The 25750-nt window shown below is 39.3% G+C and overlaps 1 protein-coding gene across 3 annotated transcripts in view; it reads left to right on the top strand.

Annotated features, from left to right (window-relative positions):
* The window catches only part of chchd3a (coiled-coil-helix-coiled-coil-helix domain containing 3a), a 129530-nt gene that overhangs the window by 82924 nt on the left and 20856 nt on the right, over positions 1-25750 (top strand). For all 3 annotated transcript variants that reach the window (XM_061959464.2, XM_061959462.1, XM_061959463.1), the window contains one exon: positions 12085-12155. In XM_061959464.2, coding sequence (XP_061815448.1) covers positions 12085-12155 — 71 coding nt within the window. The remainder of the gene's footprint in view (positions 1-12084; positions 12156-25750) is intronic.

Genomic DNA, 25750 nt, shown 5'->3' with positions numbered 1-25750 from the left:
GAAACCTAGAAAAAAACATTGAACAGCCAGAATCAGAAACAGAGGATCCTCTTTTAAAACAAACAACAAAGCATGCCTTTAAATGTTAATTGTGGCACGTTTTGCTTGATGTTTTTCAACCAATCTTGTTCAAATTTGCCAAAATGGTGCTTGCCAGTCTCTTTAAGGCATGTACCAAATGTTATGGTGTTTTGGCCAAATACGTTACAGTACCAGTAGAGTGGAAAAACAAGTTGACTCTATATGCTTAATTGTGTTTCACTGTATCCATTAAACCATATCCAATCGTATTTACAATCCGCAAAGTATGCAAAAACACAGTTTAAACATCACAAAATGCCACAAATTCTGTCTGACATTTTGAATATGTCGCTCCAAATACCTTTGTCTATTTCCGAGATTGGGACAATGGGAACGCTTCTGCACTCTGATTATAGTATCAGATCAGTTATACCGGAAACATGCAAAAATTTGACAGAGATGTGTTGTCTGTCATTCATAATCTCTATCTTAGATGTGTACAGAAATTATTTAGTTTTTTTAATGCATTGTAAGTCGTAAATAAATAAATACATGAAAAGTCAGCTAACAATGTAGTCAATGGGGGTTCTCTATTTTGCCCACAAAACCCTCTAAATAACCATTCAAAATCCTCCAACAATACTCTTTATACATATTGTGACCTGAATATTAACCAAATATTAGCGATGTTGTTATTATAAGCGCTAACGCAAACAAACTATTTCATAGTGGCGCAATGATACAGACAGCTAAGTAGCCCTTTGCTGCCTTTACTGTGAGCCGGCAGCGATGTCCTGCTGCTCCTGCATCATTGCGACTCGTCTCGTCAAAGTTATTCTAGATTGTGAATATTGCCTCTCATCTGGATAATAGAAGAATTTAGCCTTGAATCTAGAAGCTGATAATCTGTTACATTCAATTCATACCCGGGGATGGAGACAAACACACACAACCGAAGACTGTGTCTGCAGGGAGACTTCCTTGTTAACCCTACGTGTGTATCATGATTTAATTTCATCTAAACGGGAAGATATGGACGTCCTATCAGTCGTCATCAAAGTAAGAACACATTGTGGAATAAGTTATCAATTTATTATGTTTGTAGTTTGTATTTCTTGTTTAGCACTTAGCAATACTGTTACATGATGCTATAATGTTTCACTAAAGCTGGATTTGTTTAGCAGAGCTTCTAACACTTGTAAATTATCCTCCTTATATTCAGGATCAACAATATAAGGTTCTGAATCATAATATTACCCAAAGTAATCGTTGTTGGCTCTCACAAAGTTTGCACAATTGTTTGCATTGTTTTTGGTGGAGAAGGGACCTGCGGCTCCTACCACTACGTCACGCAATGACTTATCTGCCTTACTCATTATCTCTCAAAATGGCTCGAGAATCTTTGTGAGATAGATACTATTTTGATCATATCTATTTATTTGCAAACTTTGGAAGTCTTTAGGTGTCATATAGAGGCAAATTGTTTTTCCACTCTACTGGTACTTTAAAGTTAAGCATTTCATATTGCATCAAAGCAGTGCCAAAATTTGTGTCTGTAAAAAAACATTTTCTGTGCTCGTGCCATCTCTGTTTGGGCAAAGACTCGGTTTACACGCTACGCGCTCGGCCTTGCTGACTTTTGGCACGATAGAGGCAGGCATTGAGAAGACGGCCCAGCAACTCCCCCTGCTTTCTGATTGGTCTCTTTTAACGTCTCCTATCTCCAGGTCAGAGCCAAACCGAGGCATCATTTTACCAGATTTTGGCACTGATTGACGCCATACTTTTTATACATCTTTGACATGCAATTATCTGTTGAAATGCTAAAAGATGGAATGAACAACCACAGCTGGTGTTTCCTAGCCATTTACTGTAGCTTATTAGTGAACAATGGTGACTGAAACATTCTTAGAGATTAAACTAATGTGGAACATCAGTCACTTTTTATGTACGTGTTGCTTCAAAATCAAAGAAGAGTACATTGTTTTTAACTGGAAAATCAGGAAAAGCCAAATACTGGAAATAATGTACTAAAAAAGTTGACAGCAATGAGGTCCGCAATGCAGTTGATGTAAGGTTAAATTAGATATTTAGGTCTTTTTTGCAGGTGCACGTCCATCTCCGATGGAGTATTTGGATGGGGAGAAGCGAGCTGGCGCTATGAAGTTATAGCATAATGAAGCCTCTACAGTCATGTGTTTTGTAGAGCTTGTGAGAAATGTCAAGTCAATCTGCTGTATGGGGTTTAATAACAGTCCCACAGTGTGGTGTTTGCGAGAAAGGAAATCGCATAGGCAACACAGTATGGTGTGCATGTTGTGATAAATGCTCACGCTTTTAGGTACAGAAGTTCAGGTGTTGAAGAGTTATGCCTCGGTTTAAATAAATTACTCGTGTGACTGTAGTTAGGACAAAAAAAAAAGATAGGTGTGAGCATTCTCTCACTGCATAGCCCTTAAAGGATGTTTGCAATCTTTATTGCAGTGTCTTTAGCATTGCACCCCGCCCCCCTACGCCTTTCAGCACGTAATGACTTGTACTACGACCTATGTAGCACACACACGCCTTAGCTTTGTGTGTTTTTAGCTAATGATAGCGATTTGGATAGCTAATGTTGTCTCATTGAATGTATTTTCTAAACAACAACATGACTGCAAATTGTCAGTTGCTTCTTTTAGACTGCTTTTGTGTATGTGCACGTACTCCCTGAGTGTACTGTACGAGACAACAGTGACTGACACACCAAAGACAAAATAATTCCTTGGAACTGACGAGCAATTTTTATTTAAAACTATTAGTTACAGTGACAAATATAGACATGTAAAAAATATATATGTTACGTAAAGGTAACATAAGCTTAACTTTGAGCAGGTTCCAAACAGCCCCTTTAATTTGTGGAGTATTTCTGTTGAATAAGACAAATAAAAACTACCCGGGCATTATATATGTCTTCATTATAGCCTATAAAAGCACATTGGTGATGGTAGACTAAATGAGTCCCAACTAACAGAGGTGTTACCGACTCCAAGCACTGACCATCCATCAGCCATGTTGGCCTCTGATCGATATCACTTGCATCAAAGTGTCAACACATCACTTTCACACGTCAAATCCAGACTGAGAAAAGGGAATCTGAGAGAATAAAGGTTGAGTGAGAAAACGAGCTAGTTCAATGATAAGTTTCTCGAAAACTTAGCAAGCAGGAGGCGCCCACTGCAGTGCTGCTTTTTTGTGCTGAGAACCATCTGTTTTTCCAGCGCAGATGCTCCAAATGTCATTTTTAAACTTGCCATCTTTACAGTTTCTTGCTCTCTCTTTCTCTCTCTCGTCTTTTTTACCTCAGGCTTCTCCCAACATATTTTACCCTGGCGCAAAGTAGGAACACGGAGAAAGAGAGCGAGAGCAAATATACGCCTGATATATATTACACGTCTGTTCCAATCCAACATGGCCATTCATCAGAGAGGCTTCCAGTGACAGGCCATCAGTGCGCTCGCAAGGCAGCTCAGCCTGCTGCCTCTCATGCCGCCTCTCACCGCCGCCACAAATAGTCTCTGAAAACAATATCTATATATTTATTACATCTTCACTTAATACCCGCCCTCTGTAAAACAATCTCATATTTAACAATCAACTTGCTTGAGATTTGTTTTTCTTTTCTTTCTCTTATCAGCATTTTCCCCTATACCACTCTTTTCATATTTTCTATACATTTGTTTCACTTTGGGTATTGATGAAATTAGATTTTTCAGCTCCCCCATGGTGGATGAGTGTGGTGACAATAGGGCAATAGTTGGGCAAAAACGAAGAACCATATTGACCCAAATGCAAAGGTACCTTGATTTTTGTTAGTAATTCATTCTGAAATATCAGACAAAAACCAACAGTGAGATAATCAATGTTTTTAAGTACATTAGTCCCTCAACTTATGAGCAAATTGGTTACACGTCTGAGCTCTTAACTCAAAACACTTGTTTGCATCTCAAATAAACGTCGCCCGCTGAAAGGAATTGAATTCAATTTAATCGGTGCTTAGGCTACCAAAATCAGCACAATTTTAACATAAAACATCCTTTTTAAAAATAAAAAACAACTTTCAGATAAGAAATATTGTTTGGTGACTTAATAACAGTCTCTTCCCGCTGTAAGTGGTAGACTGCTCTATGGATGCAATCCAGGGCAGCAGCACTCTTTAAAAGTATATCTTAGAACAGGGGTGTCCAAACTACAGCTCGCGGGACATGTGCAGGCCGCCATCGACCTAAATCTGGCCCGTGGTACGTCTTGAAACATTTATATACCATTATTGAAGTGACAGATCGTTCTTCTTCTGGCTAATGTTACTGATGTCACCAAATGACCATGTGTATTACATAACATTACATAATTATTTTGTCTTTGGTGTGTCAGTCACTGTTGTCTCGTACAGTACACTCAGGGAGTACGTGCACATACACAAAAGCAGTCTAAAAGAAGCAACTGACAATTTGCAGTCATGTTGTTGTTTAGAAAATACATTCAATGACATAGCATCATATCTATTTGTACAAACAACCTTTCACCACCTATAGTGCAGACTAGTGTTGTAACGATACCAATATTTTGGTACAGGTACTAAAATTATTTTGGTACTTTTCTAAATAAAGGGGACCACAAAAAAATTGCATTATTGGCTTTGTTTTAACAAAAAACTTTCAACATATGTTTCTTATTGCAGTTAAGTCCTTAAATAAAATAGTGAACATACAAGACAACTTGTCTTTTAGTAGTAAGTAAACAAACAAAGACTCCTTATTTAGCTGCTGACATATGCAGTAACATATTGTGTTATTTTCCCTTCTATTATTTTGTCAACATTATAAAGGACAAGTGGTAGAAAATTAATTATTAATCTACTTGTTCATTTACTGTTAATATCTGCTTACTTTCTCTTTCAACATGTTATATCAACACTTCTGTTAAAATGTAATAATCACTTATTCTTCTATTGTTTGATACTTAACATTAATTTTGGATGATACCACACATTTAGGTATCGATCCGATACCAAGTAGTTCAGTGTTTCCCCCAGAAAATTTGTTAGCTAAGGTGGTGTCTCTCCAGGGGGAGGGGGTGTCTCCCGGGACAGGCGGCAGGACGGGGAAGGCGGTGGGTGGGTGTAAGGTGTAAGGAACAGTGTAACTAGGCCTGTCGCCATCACGTCTCCACCTCATCGCTTGATGTTAGTTTGTCTAAATTGTCAGACGATCGCTTCTCTGATGTCTCCATCATGTCCAGAAGTCTCTTCTTTATCTGGACGTCTTCTTCTACTGCATTCAGCAACATTGTCTCGATTGGAAGTTTTCGTTTTAGTCTGTCCTGCTTGTGGTTGTTCAGTTTTGCCTAGTGAAGAAAAAAAACATTTGTATAAGGATTTTTACAAAATAACATTCAATAATCATGAATACATTATTTGGGATGAACCCACTTTAGCACAGGTGTAAGATAGCTACATGTTATTTACAACATGTCGAATGGCCCTCAACATCGTCGGGAAACAATGTGTCAATAAAGCACTTCATCGAGGTATTTTTATTTTGACAGAAAAAAATTATATTTAATGCAACTGCAGTTTTACTTAACTCAATATTATTTATTACAAGAAACTACTCAAAGCATTTTTAATACAACACTATTTAAATACATCTAAAACAGCTGAACTTTAATATATGCCATCTTGACTTCTGATTCCAAAGCAAGTATTTTTGTTCCACGTTCCACATTGTTGAAAGTGGTCATGTGTGAGCATTTGTAATTGCCGCGCAGTTCATATAAAATATTTCGATGCCCAGATATACAACATATATCTGCCTTTTAACAATATTACTTCCTAGCAATGAAGTTAGCGCACAATACCTGAAGTAGAGCTCTTCTCTCTTTCACCACAGAAGATTGTGGATTGCTCCTATTGGAATCTTGCTTTTCTTGTACATCATTCGGCATATCTTTGTCTGTGAACAGGCTGTCAAGGGTGAATGGAGAGTCCAAACTCCTGTGAGAGCTTGTGTCAATATCTGATGTTTCTATTCCAAATTGAATGGATGTAGTTGATGGAGAACCGCCCCAGATCTGCTCGCATAGTTCGAAGTACAGCAAAACAACTCTACCGTAACCACTTCTTCCACCTGCGTCGACTGCTTGTCTGTACTTTCCACGAATCGCTTTCAGTTTAGTGTCGGTAGTTGTTTTTATGATGTCCTCTTTCCGATGAGGAAATTCCTCAGATGTCCCTCCAAGTCCGTACCGCTCCAAAAATAGGGTAAAAATGTCACCATACTTGGACTGGCAAACTTCCCAGTAAACACTTTGTTGAGTTTTGTTAACTTTAAACTCCAAAACGATGCTTAAAAGTAGCTCTACTCCTCTGTCAGTCCACATATATGACTGGGGCTTGACGTTAGCCGCTAGCTCGCTAGCCATGTCTTAAAGCACCTCTTCCTGAGGGTGTTTCAGTGTTATAACTTCACCTTTATCTTTAGTTTTTAAGCCAAAATGCGCCCGTTCTCCCTTTTCTGTCGACACACTGTGTCTGCTTGTAAGTACTACGTGATTGCGTGCCGCCCAACATGCTCCTCTGCTCGTAAACCAGCAATGACGTGACGTGAGGACGGCGCAGGAAGTGGGGGACCGGTACGTTTCAGAGGCGATATAGTACCGAATATGGTTCATTAGTACCACGGTACTATACTAATACCGGTATACCGTACAACCGTAGTGCAGACAAATACAAACCAACACATAGAGTTTACAAAAAGGTGCCACACAATCTCACCTGTCCACTAAAATATGAGGACATTATAAAAAATGTCTAAGCATCACACCCAATTCAAAATTACACCCACTTAAATCCACTACAGCGCATGATGTGTAATAAGCAAAACACTGTCTCTCCTTACTTTCCTATGTTTGCCGGATTTTATCGGTGTTTGATGTTTCTGATTACAAAATATTAGAGAGGTCGTCAGGAAGGTAAACACTGTAAAAGTTTACCTTTCACATTATTTAAATGTTTAATGTTTTATTGGTTATACTTCATATTGTAGTGTCGTCACAGTCTGAAAGGGTGGGGGATTGTGTAACAGTAAAACGTTATGTGCTATTGTTCTGTATGTTATCTACAGCTTGCTTTAATTACTGCTTGAGCTAACTGAGGTGTCTCTCATCACATTTTGATAATATTGTAAATCCCAAATCTTTTATTTAGGTAACAAATGATAGTAGTTATGATTGTCACTCTGCTACTTAGCAAGAAAATGTTGCGTAGGTCTGTATGATATCGTATTGCCGATTCCCCCTGAAAATTGGACTTTATCGCAGGTTGTACTGTATTTTTACATGTTAGGCAAACTTACCTCTTTAATTTGGTATTAAATTGATATGCAGGATTAAATCATTAGGATCATCAATCACAAGTAAAAACAGCTGTGTAAACTATGAACAAACACACACACTTTCACAATTCAGAACACTGATTTGGAATAAATAATAGGAAATAAACATAGGCTTTAAAATTTAAAATAATTAAACATTTTAACAATAAGTTATCGTAACTTCATTTAGACAGTTCTGATGGTAGTGTAGTGATAAAGCGTTTGGAAACCCCTGTCTTAGAGGCTTTTTGTGAAATCTGAACTGCTGATAAATATCAGGATAAAGTAATAAAATAAATAAAATAAGCAACATCTTCAACCCAGCAGACAACAGAAGAATTTCTCTCAATCCTTGTATCATCTGCATAATTGTGTGCAGTAGCAGATAAGCGGAAAATAAGCCATCAGCAGTTATTTTACCCCCATTCATTAAAAAAGGGTCGTCTTTTCCACAAATGAAGCTGGAGGACTTAGTTCCTTTTTAAATGCCGCTTCTATCGCCTCCATATCGCCACAGTGCATTAGCACTAACGACTTAATTTGTCTTTCGACACCCTTCTTACCTCTAACCCCACCCACTGAGCCGAGTTTTGTTTGCTTTAAAACATACAAAACTCCAGTAAAAACTGGATGTATTTTAGAGGTGATAATTATTGATTTGTACCCGGACATAAACACATCACTGGAGTCTGTTCATTCCATGACTTGTTGTCCTTTGTGGCCATTTATGATATTTCGAGACAAAATGAGCATGGTACCTTTTTGCTGTCATCGCTGAGTCTATAAAAGGTGAACAGCTTGTTCAGGAGTCAGTTGGGAAAATAGCAGAAAAACACAGCATTTTGTTTGGTGCTGAGCAAGTGATCACATTTTGAGTTGTACTACCGAATTTCGATTGTGCAGGCATTGTGTGTATTGAAAGTGGCAATCACTGTCACCTGTGGCCTTTTGTCTATCCCGAATGGATTAGCAGCTCGATTATTGCCATTTAGACAGCTATTACCGCTTCAAATTTAGCATTCTAGACATTTTTCTGTCTTCCATTTAATCTCAGCACCCAGGAGGATACCCTTTCTCTGTCAAAAACAGCACGTTTTCTTTCAAGCTCTTTTCTTAAAATGAAACATAGTGTGGTAAAGGTTTCAGAGGCACAGATAGAGCAACAACAAAAACTTACATTGTTAACGATTTAGAATATGGGTGTTCAAAGTGCGGCCAGGGGGCCTCTTTCAGCCTGCAAATAGCTTTTTAATGACCCTGCACATGTTCTGAAAATTAAATCATTTTTAATCAAGTATGCAATTTTTCCCACAGACAGGTAATTCATTTGGGGTGGGGCGTGACCGGGAACGGTGTCAAAAATATGTAATTTCATAACTTGCATTCTTATCTAAGACAAGATAAGAAATACAAATGAATTTTTTCATCTTGCTTCTTTTTGTCGTCTTTTTAATGTTGAATATTAATTTAGTTCTGTTAATGCAGAAATCATAGGGCCCGATGCTCCAAATAGATTAGTAACACAAACACACAAAGAACATGATCCAAACAACACGTTTGTGGCGGTGCACTTGTACTCAGAGGCTCACTACAGCATTCTTTGAACACCTTGTGAAGACTATTGTGTTGCGTATCAGTGGGTCATGTCTACAACAATGAATCAATGCATTAGTTATCTTAAGAGTAATTTATGATCCTGTGACAATGAAATTCTTGACCTAATGAAAAAAAATGATGCACTTCAAATTTCTGCTCACATTTCAAGCAAACATGGAATGCAATTTGCATATTGATGTCACAGAATGAGCCTCATCATTTCACTGTAAACGACAGTGTGTAGTACAGGTGTCCAAAAGGCATCCAGTCTGCGCTTTTCAGCGGTGTCATGTCCCGTCTTGTTTGGGCTCACCAACCTAACTATTGATGTTTTTAGCAGTGCAGCTCATTCCTATTGATCTTTGCCCAATTATGATGAATGTCTTCTTGAGGAGAAGCTGCGGCCCACAGGACCCCTTTATTTTACCAGATTAAAAACAAAGCAACTAATCCTGGATTAGGGATGTAAAGATTAACAGCAATAATGATGAAACCAGTAAAATGTTGTATTTCTGTTTTTAAATTAGGCTTATTGTAAAACCGTGATTGATTACCGTACCTTTTAAAAAAGCTCATAAACTGTTGATACTGGCCATTTTCAGCAGAAGCAATTAGAGTGTTAATCATTAGTGATTTTAAATGCTACACAAATTCAAGACACATCAACATCTTTCCCCTTTACAAACGTCATACCACAATCTAAACTTAAAAAAATCACATTACTGCATGAGAACCTAAGACATACAGTACTTTATTAATTTAGACGGTTAAAATAGGTGCTTATAAATGATCATCCAAACCTGTGTATGTATTTTTGTATCCATTGTTTTAGCTTTGTTGTCTTGTGATTCCATTTCTTCTATTTTCTTTTAACTATTGCACTCACACAATAAGAAGACATATAATAAAACTTGATGAGTCAACCTTTGGGTAGTTCCTTTAACGGAGCACATTTTTTTAAGGCGCGATTAACGCACATGCGTCCTGACTTCTTTTTTACCCTTGGGGGGAAATGGTGTTCAGTTACTGTTGAGCCACAAGCTCGAAAATAACAAGCAGAAATGCACAAAGAAAATGGGACATTATAGAAATCTTAGATCCAAAACCATGGTAATTTGTTCTGACAAGACAAGACTATTTTATCTTTGATCGCTGTGAGACGTCTTCATTGGAGTGAACGCCTGCTGGCGCACGTTGCAGCTGTTTACATTACAGTTGAGTGCATTGATAACATAAAATGTAGATTGTTACACTAACTGCTTTAGTGAGATGGATTAAAAAGCTCAACAGAAACAAAGACCGGAGACAGGAAGTCTAAAGTCTATTTTTAACCGGAGACTTGTGAAAACATGTCAATACATTTCATAATAATAGCATTACGCGTCACATCCGGTCTAACTACTAAAACAATGAAAAATCATCTTACATTACGATCATGCTTTGTCAAAGATTTTGTAATATTGTCTGTGACTTAAATACATGTTATCTGGCAGATTGAAATAAAGTGTATTGTATTTGATATTTATATTATGTTATTTTATAGCCTGTAATGATTGATAGTAATATTCAGCAGGCTGAATATTACATTTTATTAAAAAGTAGAGAATGTTAAAACATTGTCATGTAGAGATGTGAATACCTTAACTTGTACAACATGTAATGTACAAAATATAAGAAGTATTATTTAAGGTAGTAATACATTATTTAGTAATACATTATTTATTTATTAATTACATTACCAAACATCTTTGAGAGTCAAACCAGTATAGTAACAATCCACATTGTGTGTTATTAATGTGTGAAAGTGATATCTACAAAATACAAAATCTGGCAAGACAACACGTTGCAGGTAATTTTTTTAATGCACATTAAAAACGTGTTTATGTCCTTTTTGTGTTGAGCTGTTCAAAAAAGCATATTGTTTAAAAATACTTTCAATAAAACAAGCTCAGTGTCCAGTCATGGTAATAAAATCTATACAATTATCTGTCTAGGATAAATGTTTTAATAGCAAAAAATTATAGTTATCTGTGATTAATCACAATTAAACTTGAGTTAACTCGAAACAAACTGTAATTATTACCGATTAAATACGTAAATGTTTGACAGATTTGTATAATTTAATTTAAAACTTAAATCGTCATATGCAGGAAATATCTGGGGGTTTTGTTTTGTGTTCCTGTATTCAGTGTTTCTTCGTGCCTATCGCTATCATATTTGTTCCACTTCCTGTGTTGGTTTTGTCTTGCAGTGACTTAACCACTGTTTCTGAGCGCTGTTCTCCACACCTGCTCCGTATTAGTAATCAGCGGACTCACCTGTTTCTGATCATGAATCAGGAGAGGTTATCTGCCAGTGTCACCTTTTTTGTACCTATTGTGCCTAACTAAAATATCTTCTTATTTGCACTTTGCCTACTGTCTCTGTATCTCGAGGGCACGCCAACAACCACAATGCAGGTGCACCATGACATACATAAAATTTGGTTAAAAGGTTTCAGTGTGTGTATAAGTAACTTTTTGAGCACATGATAACAATGATAATTTAGGTCACGATAACCGTGACGTGAAATGTTCCTATCGTTAGATCCCTATCCTCGATATTTTGTATAAAACACCTGAAGTTTCCTACTTCTCTCCATCAAGTCATTTATTGCATTTTACAACCGCTCAGTTTGATCATAAATGTTCACAACAGCCAGCGAGGGCAAGGAAGCAGACCTTCCTTGAGTAGTATAAATGTTGTATCACTGAAGTTATATGGCCGTTTTTGAAGAAGTCGTTCAGATGAAGTGGCCCGGCTCCATTTACGACAAGCCGCCTGGAGGGGATTCTGACCTGGTGTTTGTCCACCGTTACTAGTAACCTCTGACCTTATCTGACTGCTGTTATTACAATGTGCAATAGCCTCCTCCTCACACTTCTGTTTTATACGTAGATGACACAAGCATCAAGTGTTTTATTTGACCTTGAGTGCTTTAAGCTGAAAAGTAGCCTCTGATTTTGTTCAGTGGACAGTTGTTTGGACTTAAAGCCGGTCCTTTTCTATTTTTCTGCAGAGTGCTCAGTTCTACAAGGTCACCACAGAGAACTACCACAAAGCTGCAGATCAAGTGAATGCCAAGTTCAAGTAAGTTCCTGCACACAAAGACTGGCTACTCAAGGTCGCCTGCTTCTTTTGTGGCTTTTAAAGCCAAAGCTTTTCAGTAAAAGTAGGCTTTGTCACAAAAAAGGTGACACGCCCATCACAATTGGTTGACTTGATATTGATTTTTGCAAGCCTGAATCTGAAATTAATCAATGGTATTAATGTATTTTTGTATCTAACCTAAAACAAATCTTGAGATATGTTCTGAATTACTTACATTATTATAAAAATATATTTAGAACCAAAGAAATGGCTTTACAAAGTCATGTATTGTTGATTTTGTTTACTAAAATCTGCTTCATATAATACATACATACATCAAAATAAGTATTGAATGCTGGCAGTGCTAGCATACCAATAGTGGTTTAAGAGAACACAGTCACAAAAAATGTCTGTATTTGTCACAATTACATTTTTAACTTTGAAAAACAGAAGAAGACGCAGGCACACAGGCTAGATTTTTACTTGTAAGGTTTGGCCGTATGATAACCAAGATGATATAAGAAAACCGGTACAAAATGTTAGTGAAAATTTTAGTTGAGGACTCATTCAAACTAAAAACTGATGTATTTGTGTTCTAGACAGCAACAGGTGACCCCAAACGACTTCTCTTTGACTGAGGCCATGTCCACACGAACACGGATAGTTTCAAAAATGTATATCCGGGGTTGAAATGATCTCCATTCACACAAGTGTTATTTCAAAACTGTCTCTCTCTACACACAAACGCATACACCTGCTGTCATGCACATTATGTCCAATCAGAAGCCTGTAAAAGCAGCAAAAACTGACTTGGTGGCATTACACTACTGTTTCTACAAAGTATATTTTGATATACTAAATGCACAATGACATGTACATTTTCTATAAAACCAGCCTGTACTTTACACAGAGCCCAGGGAACATTATGAATCTTTTTTTAGTGTTTAAAGTAGTTAAAACCCCAAATCTTGAGAAATGTAACATGTTTAATCAGCAGCAAAGTGATATATTACATGTGCAGTGAAGTGTACATTATTTCTAAAATCAGCGTACATTAACAAGGAGCCAAGGAAACCTCTCGAAAGTTTCGAAAGAGCATGTGCCCCTGCAAAACTCTTGTAGAATTATAACAAAAGGAGGAAGGATACATCATGTTTTTTATTTTTAGTCGCTCGGGCGCGTGCGCACAGTCGCACAAATGGAACCAACACACGGAAGTTAACTTCATAATCTGTCGTTAATTAAGGATTAACAATTTGAGATAATGTTGCACCTTTCTTATGGCACAAAGCAAAAAGTCTTGCTTGTCAAAGTTGTTCCATCACCTGGAGGTCCGACAGCAATCATATCCAAAATAGCTGACTGTCATTATGCTAACGGGAGTGTCGCAAAGCACATTTTGATGCATCTTTTTTAACCAATGTAGAGTTAAAATAATATTATGTTTATGTACAAACATACAGTAAGTCATTTTAAAGAGTGTTTAAAGCCAGCAAGGCAGTATTGTTGAGCCCTGGAAATGACAGCGCACAGCAGTGACGTCATCAGATGCGTACCAGTCTCCGTTTGAGCCGTGTACACACACATGCTGAGCGGAGAGTTTTAAAACTTGCCACCTTTGCCAGCGTTTGCAAAAGTCTGCGTTAAGGACAAACGTATGTGTTTGTGTGTGGACAAAAGGCCTAAACGCAGAGATTAGTATACTATTATTAAGTATCCGTGTTTGTGTGGACATGGACTGAGTCAGAACTTTTCTTCCTGTCACAGACCTGCAGGAAAATAGATATGGAAAGTTAGCAAACTACAAATGAGAAGTTATGATGCAAATTTTAAGGCAATTACAACATCAAACAATACATTTCCACTATGTTTTGTTATGTCTTTTAAAAACATTTAAAAAAATATGTTTTTGTCTTATATTTGGGGTCAATATTGTGTTCGGTAATCCAGTAGGGACATGTTCATTTTGTTAGCACAGTTGGACCGGATGTGACGCATAGCACTATTTTTGCGAAGGCTGAATTGTGTGACTGGTGTGAAAAAAAGCATTCTTAATGGTGGCCATGCTTTAATTCGAGATTGTTATTAATGTGATGTTTTGGGGGCCCCAGGGAACTGCTGGTGTGTTCCTAATGGTAAGCCCGCGCTTGTATTTGAGTAATCGTGATGTTGACAATTGATTGCTTTATTATGGCACTAATAATAAAGTCCAATCCAAGCAGTCATGTGTCCAACACAGACATGTAACCTGAGAACTTGAAGAATATTCTCCCATCCTTGTTCCATTTGTCTTCTTAATAAGAGATCGTTAGGCTCCATAGTAATGTAGGGAAAGTGGATGAGGAGCCCGCAAGCACCCGGCCCAAATTGGGCCCCAGGCCCTTGGGAAGTCGAGCTTATTGTGTTAGTTTGTCATTAGTCAGTGCTAACACTGGGATCATTGTCTCCCTGAGAAACGATGGAAACTGATTAGCGTGGCCCACCAGGGGTGTAGCACTCGACTCGCACAGGCTGGAGCTGAGACTTCCCAAATCGCATTAATGTAAAAAAAAATATATCACTCACTGGAATAACATTAGTGCTAAATGACAGCGCCAACTGTGAGGGGCGGCTAGTCATGTGACACAGGCATGTGTACAAAGAGTTTGAAATTGGGTGATTGGATTAAAGGAGGTGCATTAGGAATGCTTGTGACTGGATTACAACAGTAAAGAGTGTGTGTGTGTGTGTGTGTGTGTGTGTGTGTGTGTGTGTGTGTGTGTGTGTGTGTGTGTGTGTGTGTGTGTGTGTGTGTGTGTGTGTGTGTGTGTGTGTGTGTGTGTGTGTGTGTGTGTGTGTGTGTGTGTGTGTTAATGAAATGTCAAAAAGGTCTGGTGTTACAAGAGCAGGGCTGGGATGTCATGGGGGCATCATAGCTGTGGGTTAATTGGACTTAATGATGCATCTTTGGCCTCAGCATCAGAGATGTATAGGAGGATGAGATAGTGCTTGTCCAGTCTTGTACTGTCCGCCTCCATTCTGTAAATAAACAACATTCATGCAATTTATTTACAAGGATGTGATAGCTTTCTGCCTGCAGCGTCCAAATGTGTTACTTTCATTCCAGAGGCTCACGCCGGCATTTTCCTCAGCCATGTTGAAAATAAATGAAAGTGCGAGAGGTAGGACCTCACGGGAGGCGGCGTGTGTGTGTGTGTGGGTACACACGACGAGGTTGTGCACTGACTGTTTATGTAGGTGTGCACTGCATCTGTTCCTCGCCTTTTTTTTATTCCCGCCAGACTTTTCCGAATATGATGAAGCTCTCTTGACCGGAACGAGACGGCATCACTCCGACCTTATTATATCCTCTCACTTTTCAATATGGCTATTGGGAAGAACTTTGAGGCATTTTTAGGTTCCCAAACTTTATGCAACGCTGTGTTTGCCACAGGATTGCAATAGTAAAGAGTGTGTTTGTGTGCACCGTGGGCCCTACTTTGGACACCCCTGGTTTACTTTTTTCACTAGAAAGGAAAAGTGTCTGCGGGCTGCCACAAATAAATAAATGTATCAGAAATTGGTGTGTCCCGATCTGATATTAATAACTGTCCGATATCTGCAAGTACAAACCCCAAAACCAGTGAAGTTGGCACGTTGTGTAAATCGTAAATGAAAACAGAATACAGTGATTTGCAAATCCTTTTCAACCTATATTCAATTGAATAAACTGCAAAGACAAGACACTTAACGTTCGAACTGGAGAACTTTGTTAATTTTTGCAAATATTAGCTCATTTGGAATTTGATGCCTGTAACATGTTTCAAAAAAGCTGGCACAAGTGGCAAAAAAGATTGAGAAAGTTGAGGAATGCTCATCAAACAGTTATTTGGAACATCCCACAGGTGAACAGGCTAATTGGGAACAGGTGGGTGCCATGATTGGGTATAAAAGCAACTTCCATGAAATGCTCAACCATTCACAAACAAGGATGGGTCGAGGGTCACAACTTTGTGAGCAAATGCGTGAGCAAATTGTCGAACAGTTTAAGAACAACATTTCTCAACGAGCTATTGCAAGGAATTTAGGGTTTTCACCGTCTACGGTCCGTAATATCATCAAAAGGTTCAGAGAATCTGGAAAAATCAGTGCACGTAACATTGAATGCCCGTGACTTTGGATCCCACAGGTGGTACTGCATCAAAAACCGACATCAGTGTGTAAACGATATCACTACATGGGCTCAGGAACACTTCAGAAAACCACTGTTAGTAACTACAGTTCATCATTACATTAAGTAAGTTAAAACTGTACTATGTAAAGCCAAAGCCATTTATCAACAACACCCAGAAACGCCGCCAGCTTCGCTGGGCCCGAGCTCATTTAAGATGGACTGATGCAAAGTGTAAAAGTGTTCTGTGATCTAACGAGTCCACATTTCAAATTGTTTTTGGAAACTGTGGACGTCGTGTCCTCTGGAACAAAGGGGAAAAGAACCATCCGGCTTGTTCTAGGCACAAAGTTCAAAAGCCAGCATCTGTGATGGTATGGGGGGTGTATTAGTGCCCAAGGCATGGGGAACTTACACACCAGTGAAGGCACCATTAATGCTGAAAGGTACATACAGGTTTTGGAGCAACATATGTTGCCATCCAAGCAACGTTATCATGAACGCCCCTGCTTATTTCAGCAAGACAATGCCAAGCCACGTGTTACAATAGCGTGGCTTCATAGTAAAAGGACCTGTCTCTCATTGAAAATGTGTGGCGCATAATGAAGCGTAAAATACGACAGACCCTGGACTGTTGAACAACTTAAGCTATATATTAAGCAAGAATGGGAAAGAAAAGCTTCAAAAATTGGTCCCCTCAGTTCCCAAACTTTAAAGTGTTGTTAAAAGGAAAGGCCATGTAGCACAGTAATAATAATGCCCCTGTGCCAACTTTTTTGCAATGTGTTGCTGCCATTAAATTCTAAGTTAATGATTATTTGCAAAAAAAATGAAGTTTCTCAGTTCGAACATTAAATATCTTGTCTTTGCAGTCTATTCAATTGAATATAGGTTGAAAAGGATTTGCAAATCATTGTATTCTGTTTTTATTTACAAGTTACACAACGTGCCAACTTCACTGGTTTTGGGTTTTGTAAAACAAGTGTGGAATTATATAAGCTTGCATGTAAAATGTCCGATACACGCAGTTCTGCAGCGTGTCGGCCAATGCTTAAAGCTCCACTAACAGTATCATATCAGAATCGTATCAGAAGTGAAAAAGTTGTAGCCTTCATTCAATATAGTGTTTCCATAGGTGCTTGAAATGTATTTTCTCCACAACCAAATATTTAGTTAACTTGATGGATGATTGTTATTTATAACATTTATTACGTCAATTGGTTCAAATTCAGTAAATTGATATAAAAAAATCTAAAATATTGCAATTTACTGAAGAAATGGTTTGATGTTGATGGGTAAAGTGGGTTAGAGTGATGACATTATTGCTCTTTGTCAACTACGTGCCTTGCTGTAAGCCATTCGTAAACTTACCAAAGCTCATTATAAACTACAAAAATCTGATCAATTGTTTCTTATCCTATTTTGAACACTTCCTGAAAATGTTATGAAAATCCGCCCTTAACTTTTTTGTTGTTTTTGCAACAAGCAACGATTACATTACCTCGTGGGAGAAGTAACAAACAAGGCGTGGACCACGTGGGACTTCTTTACTGTTTCAGAATTTTTCCGTGCTATTTTCATCAAAAGGTCTGCAAACATTCAAAACAGCATCACGCGTCAAACCCTATCAACGCGTCAAATCCTATCAGCCACATGAAACACCAGTTCTACGACGGTGTTTAGAAAGCCGACAAGACACCTGCTGCTAATGTATTTGCACCAAAACCAGCTGCGAAAAAAAGCCTGGGACTTGTTTCTATCACCGCTGCATTTGAAAAATGAAAAAAGTTTGCCCAGAATCAAACCAAGGACTAAAGCAATCTTTGATTTCAAAATAGAAATGATGGTGATGGGTGACTAGACCGTTACCATCGTTGAAGATACCGAAGTCAATTCCACCTTCGTTTGACTATTTCTTTCCGTTAGGTGTGTACAAACTCCACTTAAATGTACATTCTAAAAGAATCACAAAGTTATTAGTATCAGTCTTGAATATCATGAAATTATCTGTAGTGGCTTGAAAAAAAACCCATTGTGCATCACTGATAAATATTAAAAAATGACACATTTTTGCAACAAAACAAAATAAGGTCTGCACCAAAAACCAAAGGGCACATGCTCCATCCACCCCATTCTGTCACCTGACAAGCTCACTGACTCAAAATAAAACATGCCCTCCTTGACTATTATTTTGTAAAATTCCAAATCAAATATTGAAAAAAGGCTTTTGAAAATGCATGAACAGTGTTAGAATTTGATCCAGGAAAAGGTTAATAATAATATTATAGGAACTCAATCAATCAATCAATCAATGTTTATTTATATAGCCCTAAATCACAAAAGTCTCAAAGGGCTGTACAAGCCACAACGACATCCTCGGTACAGAGCCCACATAAGGGACGTCGATGTGAATGACTATGAGAAACCTGAGCATCATTTTGTCCTCTTAGACCTTTGTTGCACGTTTTTTTACACAATATGAGAGCTATAATGTAACAACACGCTCGCTTTTTACTTTCGCTCGCTTTCCTTCTGACACCGACTGCAGATAAGCTTCTGCTGGTCCCCTGTGGAAATAGTCCATCGTCCCTCTGCTTCTGATTTATATGTTGTCATATTCACCGCTTGTTGTTTTTTTCCTTTTCCATCTGATGCAGTATTGTACTGTCCAGCGTTTCAGTGCCTGACCTTTTCTGCGTTATACACATGCTGCATGAAGCCCCACATGTCATGCGTAGACTCCCAATGGAGGCTTTGTCTGGAGCAGCAAAGTGATAGATGAAAAATTATGCAAAGCCATATAAAAGAAAAGGAGACCTAAGCTTCCTGTCAGTGCGGACCTTTCAGACGGCTTCTTCATCTCTCTCTTTAACCCTGCTGACTTGAGCAAGGACACCGCACAGAGACCAAAACATAGCACTAAAAAGCACGCCTGCGCCATGTCTTACCTTGATGTTTGCATTCGCGCTGAGATCAGACCGCATTGTTACGCCTTTGTGTTTGCCACTGATTATGTACGCACGGAACATTTTCAGCTTTGCCGCAGAGAATAAAACCTCATTTTAGTCTCACTGTCGCGCGTCTCCTCCCTCAGGCTACAAAACTTACTTTGCCTATTGTTTATTTAATGCCTCCCTTGAATAGATCTTTTTTTCAATGTAATCCTGTTGACAATAACAGGAGCCACAGTCCTCGCTTTATCTCAAGGTGAATATAAATTGTCTGTTGCGGTCAAGAGAACACGAGGAATAAAAACTTTTTACGACACAATATACCAAACTAACTAGCAGCAGTAAAAACACAAAACACACAAAAAACTCTTGTTTTATTTTACTTGTATTTTATACATCAGTAATACATTCTTAATAAGAGCATAAATGTTAAGTTTGCGTTGTCAAATAGGGGTGTCAAACGTGTTTTCATTGAGGGCCACATCGCAATTATGGCTGCCCTCAGAGTACCAGATTGAATGACGTGGCGAACCACTTTAAATGATGTGGAAGACCAGATTAAATGGTGTCGTGGACCTCTTTAAATTATGTAGCAGACCACATTAAATGATGCGTAGACCACATCAAATGATGCAGAAGACCACATTAAATGACGTGGCGGACCACATTACATGAGGTGGCGAACCACATTAAATGATGTGGCGGACTACATTACATGATATGGCAGGCCACCTTAATGATATGGCGGGCCACAATAAAGGATGTAGTAGACCACATTGAATGATGTTGCAGACTACATTAAATAACGTGGCGGGCCACATTTAATGACTTGATGGACCATGTTGAATGATGTGGCAGACCCCATTAAAGGATGTGGAGAACCACATTAAGTAACATTGCAGACCACATTAGATGACGTTGCAGACCACATTAAATAATGTGGTGGACCAAATTTAATGATGTGACGGACCACATTGAATGATGTGGCGGTCTACATAAAATGACGTGGCGGACCACATTAAATGACACTGCAGACCACATTAGATGATGTGGCAATCCACATTAAATGACGTTGCGGGTCACTCTAAATAAAGTTGCGGGCTACGGTAAATAACGTTGCGGACAACATTGAATGATGTGGCGGGCCAGATCTGGCCTACGGGCCTTGTGTTTGACACTTGTGACGCAAATGCTCCAATTAACGGCGCTATTTCATTAACTACGTACTGGAGTCTTTTTGTCAGCAGGCGCTCTAATAACATCAGGTTCAAAACATTGTCTTTAAAAGCTTTGGCTGTAGGTAACCTCCTGAGAAAGTGTTTTTAAATTTTATTAACACTTTAAAAAAGTAGGAGATGCGTTTGATTTCCTCAGTAGGCTGGGTATCGTTTTCCAAATCGGTACTTTTGAAATGATTTGGCGGGCAAACAGGCGTATTCATAGCGGACTGCCTTGTAGTAATGTTATAATTTTGCATGCCAACAAAGGCTTCACTTCACAATAAATGGTTTAGTGCAATGCTAATTTACATTTAATTATTTGGTTTTGCTTAGTCACAAGATTTCTCATGAATGACATAAGTTTGAATCACTGAAGGTCAAAGCTTCCAAATTTGGACTAAAAGTGAACTCTTCTGAGACCAACGAAATGAAGATAGATGCCCCTCAAATACGGGAGGATACATCATATGCAAAGGTCAACTTTTAGAAGGAGTTACCACCTTCACATATTTAGTCAGTATTGTCACCACTACTGGAGACTCAGAGGAAGATGTTGAGGCAAGGTGAAGAAAAGCACAAGCTATGTTTTACCATCTGGAGATACATTTCCCTTTGGACAAAGTTAAGAAACCTCAACTCCAATGTGTTCTAATATACACTTTGGTGCAACTTAGACACATCCTCAGTGATGTATTCTGGGTTCACAACATCAGACGCCCTCACCCAGGCGACCCAGCCGGGTTGATTAAGTCCCAGCTTGTGTCTAAGTCTTTTGTTGTCCACAGATCGCCCCGTTTGATCCACAGCCATCTCAACACCTTTTCTGCCTTTTTGATGGCTCTTTTGTTGTGCAGTCCTTTTACTCTGAACATCTTGAGTGCTCTGATGAGAGATTGGCCGACGAATCCTCTGCACCCTGCCTCGATGGGGTTGCACTGGGTCCTCCATCCCCTGCTTTGGCATTCACCTGCCAGCTCCTCATACTTGTCCCTCTTCCTCTCAAAGGCCTCCTCAATGTGGTCTTCTCAGGGAACAGTCAACTCCAGCCACTTGCCTTGTTGTTTCTGACACCAGGACCATATCTGGCCTTCTGGGAATTTGAGCTGTCTCCCGAGGTCGACTTTCAGGTGCCAGTCCTGAGGTGTTGCCAGCAGCCCCCCTGCTTAGATCCGAGGCTGCTGTGGCTCTTCTCCAGCCCGAACAAAAGCAATGGACTGCCTTGTTGATTGTTAATGTATACTGATTCCTGTGCTGATGGCATCTACGATGACCCACACCACTTGGTCATGGCAGTAGCGCCCATTGCTCTTGGGCAGCAGCTCAGGATGTGCTCCAGCGATCCACCTCTCTGGCAGGGGAGGCCCAGTGGTTTCTTGGCCAGGTCCCAGCGGAAGAGGTTGGATGGGCTTAGGAGGACATTCTGTACCGACTGGATGAGGAACTTGATCCACTGTGGCTCAGATCATCTTAGCTCTGTCCACAATATCAGCTGCCTCCTCCCAACGAGTCCACGCTTCCTGCTGCCCCATCTCTACTGTCCGACTGCAGCAAGCTTCCCTCACCCCTGCTATGACCTACTCCTGGATCAGCTGACGCCTTTCCTTTCCCTGGACCTTGTAGCAAGGTAAATTAAGTGGGTTATACTTGTATAAAAGCTTTTCTACCTTCAAGGTACTCAAAGCGCACTGATTACCGGTATTAATGATAAACCCCGGTGAATTTCTGATGGTTAGTATTACAGTTTTATAAATTCAAATTATTGTAAACCATGTTTGATAATTGAATTTTGATAAACTCATGGATACTCCATGGAGGTGAGTGTTTGTGAAGTAAACACAATTTCCCCAGACAAACCAAACTTACTCCTTCTCATGTTGACAGCATTTCAGTTGCCTTACATCAATTCCTGTTTCTTTCTGGGTTGTATTGTAGATTCCGTTTATTGGGGGGGGTCACGATTACTCTAGATCAGTCTCTGTCAAAACGGGGAAAATTCCACTGAAAAACTGAAAAAAGGCATCAGAGATGCCTACAGGGGGAGGATAGAGCACCAATTCAGCAACTCTGATCCACAACTTGTGTAGCAAAGGATACGACACATCACAGGCCAAAACAGAACATCAACTCGCCCACCATCAACAACGCTTTGCTAGCTGAGGAACTCACCCTCTTCTTTCGCCGCATTGAGAGGCGGTCCATGGAGGCTGTATTGGCACCGACACAGGTGTCAAACAACCAGGCGCTCATTCTACAGACTGCTGAAGTACAAGGAACACCAACACATGAAAAGCAGCGGGCCCAGATGGTGTACCTGGATGGGTCCTTATCTGTTGGGACCTGGCTGAGGTTTATACAGACATTTTTAACATCTCCTTGTCTCATTGCTCTGTCTTCACTTGCCTCAAAACATCCACGATAGTACCAGTACCCAAGCAGACTGCAGTAGCAGGCCTTAAGACTATAGGCCTGTGGCTAACACCCATTGTTATATAGTGCCTGGAGAGACTAGTGCTAAACATATTAAGGCTGCTCTTCCATCCACTCTGGACCCTCCTCAATACGCTTGAACAACCAACAGGTCGACCGATGACGCTATCTCCGTCGCCCTCCACACTGTACTACTCCACCTGGAAAAAACAGGAACATATTCAAGGTTGCTTTTTGTGGATTACAGCTCTGCTTTTAATAAAATCCTCCCAAGCAGACTGTTTGGCAAGATGTCTGATCTAGGCCTCCACGATAACATCTGCATATGGATACAGGACTTTGTAACCCACCGACCGCAGTCAGTCAGGATGGGCCCCCACCACTCCTCCTTCCTGTCTGTGAGTACAGGAGCCCCACAGGGCGGCATCATCAGTCCTTTCCTTGACTCACTGTACACACATGACTGCACGCCCACCCATGGCACCAATGCCATCATTACATTTCCAGTCGATATATTGGTGGGCCTGATCAGCGGTGGAAATGAGGCGGCACACAAGGAGGAGGTCCAAAGGCTTGCGAAGTGATGCACAGTAAACAACTTGACCCTGAACACCAAGAAGAAAATAAAGATGATCATCTACTTCAAGAGAAAAAAGAGCGACCACCATCCACTAGAGATATACGGGGAGGGTGTGGAGAGGCTGCTGACATTTAAGTTTCTGGGAACACATATTTCAGAGGACCTCACTTGGGGGAAAAGCACAAACTTCCTGGTTAAGAAAGAAAACATCAACTTTACTGAAGGGTTCTTAAAAAGTACAACCTGTCACAAAATCTGCTGCTGTCCTTCTACCAATCTTTCGTCCAAAGTGTCCTGACGTGCGTTATACTGGTCTAGTATGGCAGCAGCTCTTCAGCAGACAAAAGGGTGTTAATAGCTCCTGGAACACACAACCCGACCTACCCTTGAATCCATTTTCACCTCCCGTTGTCTCCAAAAAATAGACACTATTGTGAAGGACACATCCCACCCTGCTCACCGCTTTTTCAACCATTCCCCTCAAGGATATGCTAACGGGAGGTAATGCACGCACCATCAGACAGGTTTTATTCTGAAGCCATCACCAAACTAAATGATAATACACATAAAAAATTTAAGGCCTGTGCAATACTTTTTTTTTTTTTAAATGTTAATACAAAATTGGCTTATTTGATGATCACTGCAATTTTTTAGGCACTTTGTGCTTGGCATGTATGTGTGTAGTGTGAATGTGAAGAATGAATAAATTATTATTTATTTTCTGAGTACTTATTGATCTTATATATTTTCAAGTTTTTGTGCATTAAACAAAATGTTATTATATATTATTTAAAATGACAATAAAATAAATATAATCTAGTCAATCGCCAAGCCCTGCCCCAAATGGCATAAAGAAACTACAGACATTTATCAATTCTAGGCTCTAAAGCATTTTAGGTATTTTTTGGCTGAATGTAATAGCTAACAACAATCTATGGCAGTGCACTAAACAGGAGATGATAGAAGTCACCATCAAGTGAAGGAAATGGCAGTGGATTGGGCACATTTTAAGGCTGTGGTTTTCAAACTTTTTTCACTTAGTACCACTTCAGAAAACACTTGACTCTTTAAGAAACATTTAAATACCTGGGTGTTCACCTCAACACTAAACTGAACTGGACTCACAATTTAAACGCTGTGTACAAGAAGAGTCAATGTTGGCGACACCTCTAAAGAAGACTAAGGTCCTTCGGGGTGTGTGGGTCACTGCTGCACACTTTTTACGACACTGTGGTGGCTTCTGCAGTGTTCTATGCCGTTGTTTGCTGGGGTGGAGGCAGCACGGTCAGAGACAGGAAGATACTTAATCAATTGATTAAGAGAGCTGACTCCGTCCAATGCTGCCGACTAGACAGCATTGAAGAGGTGGCTGATAAAAGAATGCTGATCAAGTTGACATCCATAATGTCCAATACCTCTCACCCCATGCACGGCACTGTGGAGGCCCTGAGTAGCTCCTTCTGCATTAGACTGTTACATCCACACTGCATGAAGGAGCGCTACTGCAGGTCCTTTCTCCCCAATTCCATAAGACTTTACAGTGATTGCTGTGATCTATTTTCTTGCTGTGCAATACGAATGTTAGTGTTTTTTGTTATACTTTCTTTTATCCATACATATTTGTGCGCAATATGTAGTATTCATACATTTTTTTTGGTTTTCACTATATTTTACTTCTGCTAAAAACTTGCACTGCAACAACATAATTTCCCATTGTGGGATAAATTAAAGTCTATCCTATCCTATCAAAATACAGTAGCGTAGTAGGTCTAAGTAGTCATTAAAAACAAGGCAAAGGCTTTATTTAACTAGTATATATAATATGTTGGCCACCTTACACACAGTTTGAACAGTAACACTGTGTTTGAATATTTAATTAAGTGATTATTTGGCATACCACAGTTTGAGAATCACTGCTCTAAAATAATGCAACATTTGGGGATACATGCTTTTAAAAGTAGGATGGGGATAGGTTATTATAAATACCTATGAAACATCACCAAAAATTTGGACTTTTGAGGTTGATGCATAACATGGACAAAGTCTTGGGACACATTTCTTAAATAACCAACCAATTAAAGTTAGTAGTTACCGTCTGAACCTCAATACTTCACCTTACCAAGGAAAATGTTGCACTATGTTGTTCTATGTTTTCACCTTTCAGGTCAGTTTAGGGAACATACTTTTCTGTTCCAGCAAAACTATGCTATTGTCCAGTGAGTTTGGTGCAAAAACCATTGTCAACAGTTTTCCCAGAACAGAGGAAA

This window comes from Nerophis lumbriciformis, linkage group LG05 (assembly GCF_033978685.3).
Source record: "Nerophis lumbriciformis linkage group LG05, RoL_Nlum_v2.1, whole genome shotgun sequence".
NCBI lineage: Eukaryota > Metazoa > Chordata > Actinopteri > Syngnathiformes > Syngnathidae > Nerophis > Nerophis lumbriciformis.
The sequence above is the reverse complement of the archived record's forward strand: the minus strand, read 5'-3'. Positions and strand labels throughout refer to the sequence as shown.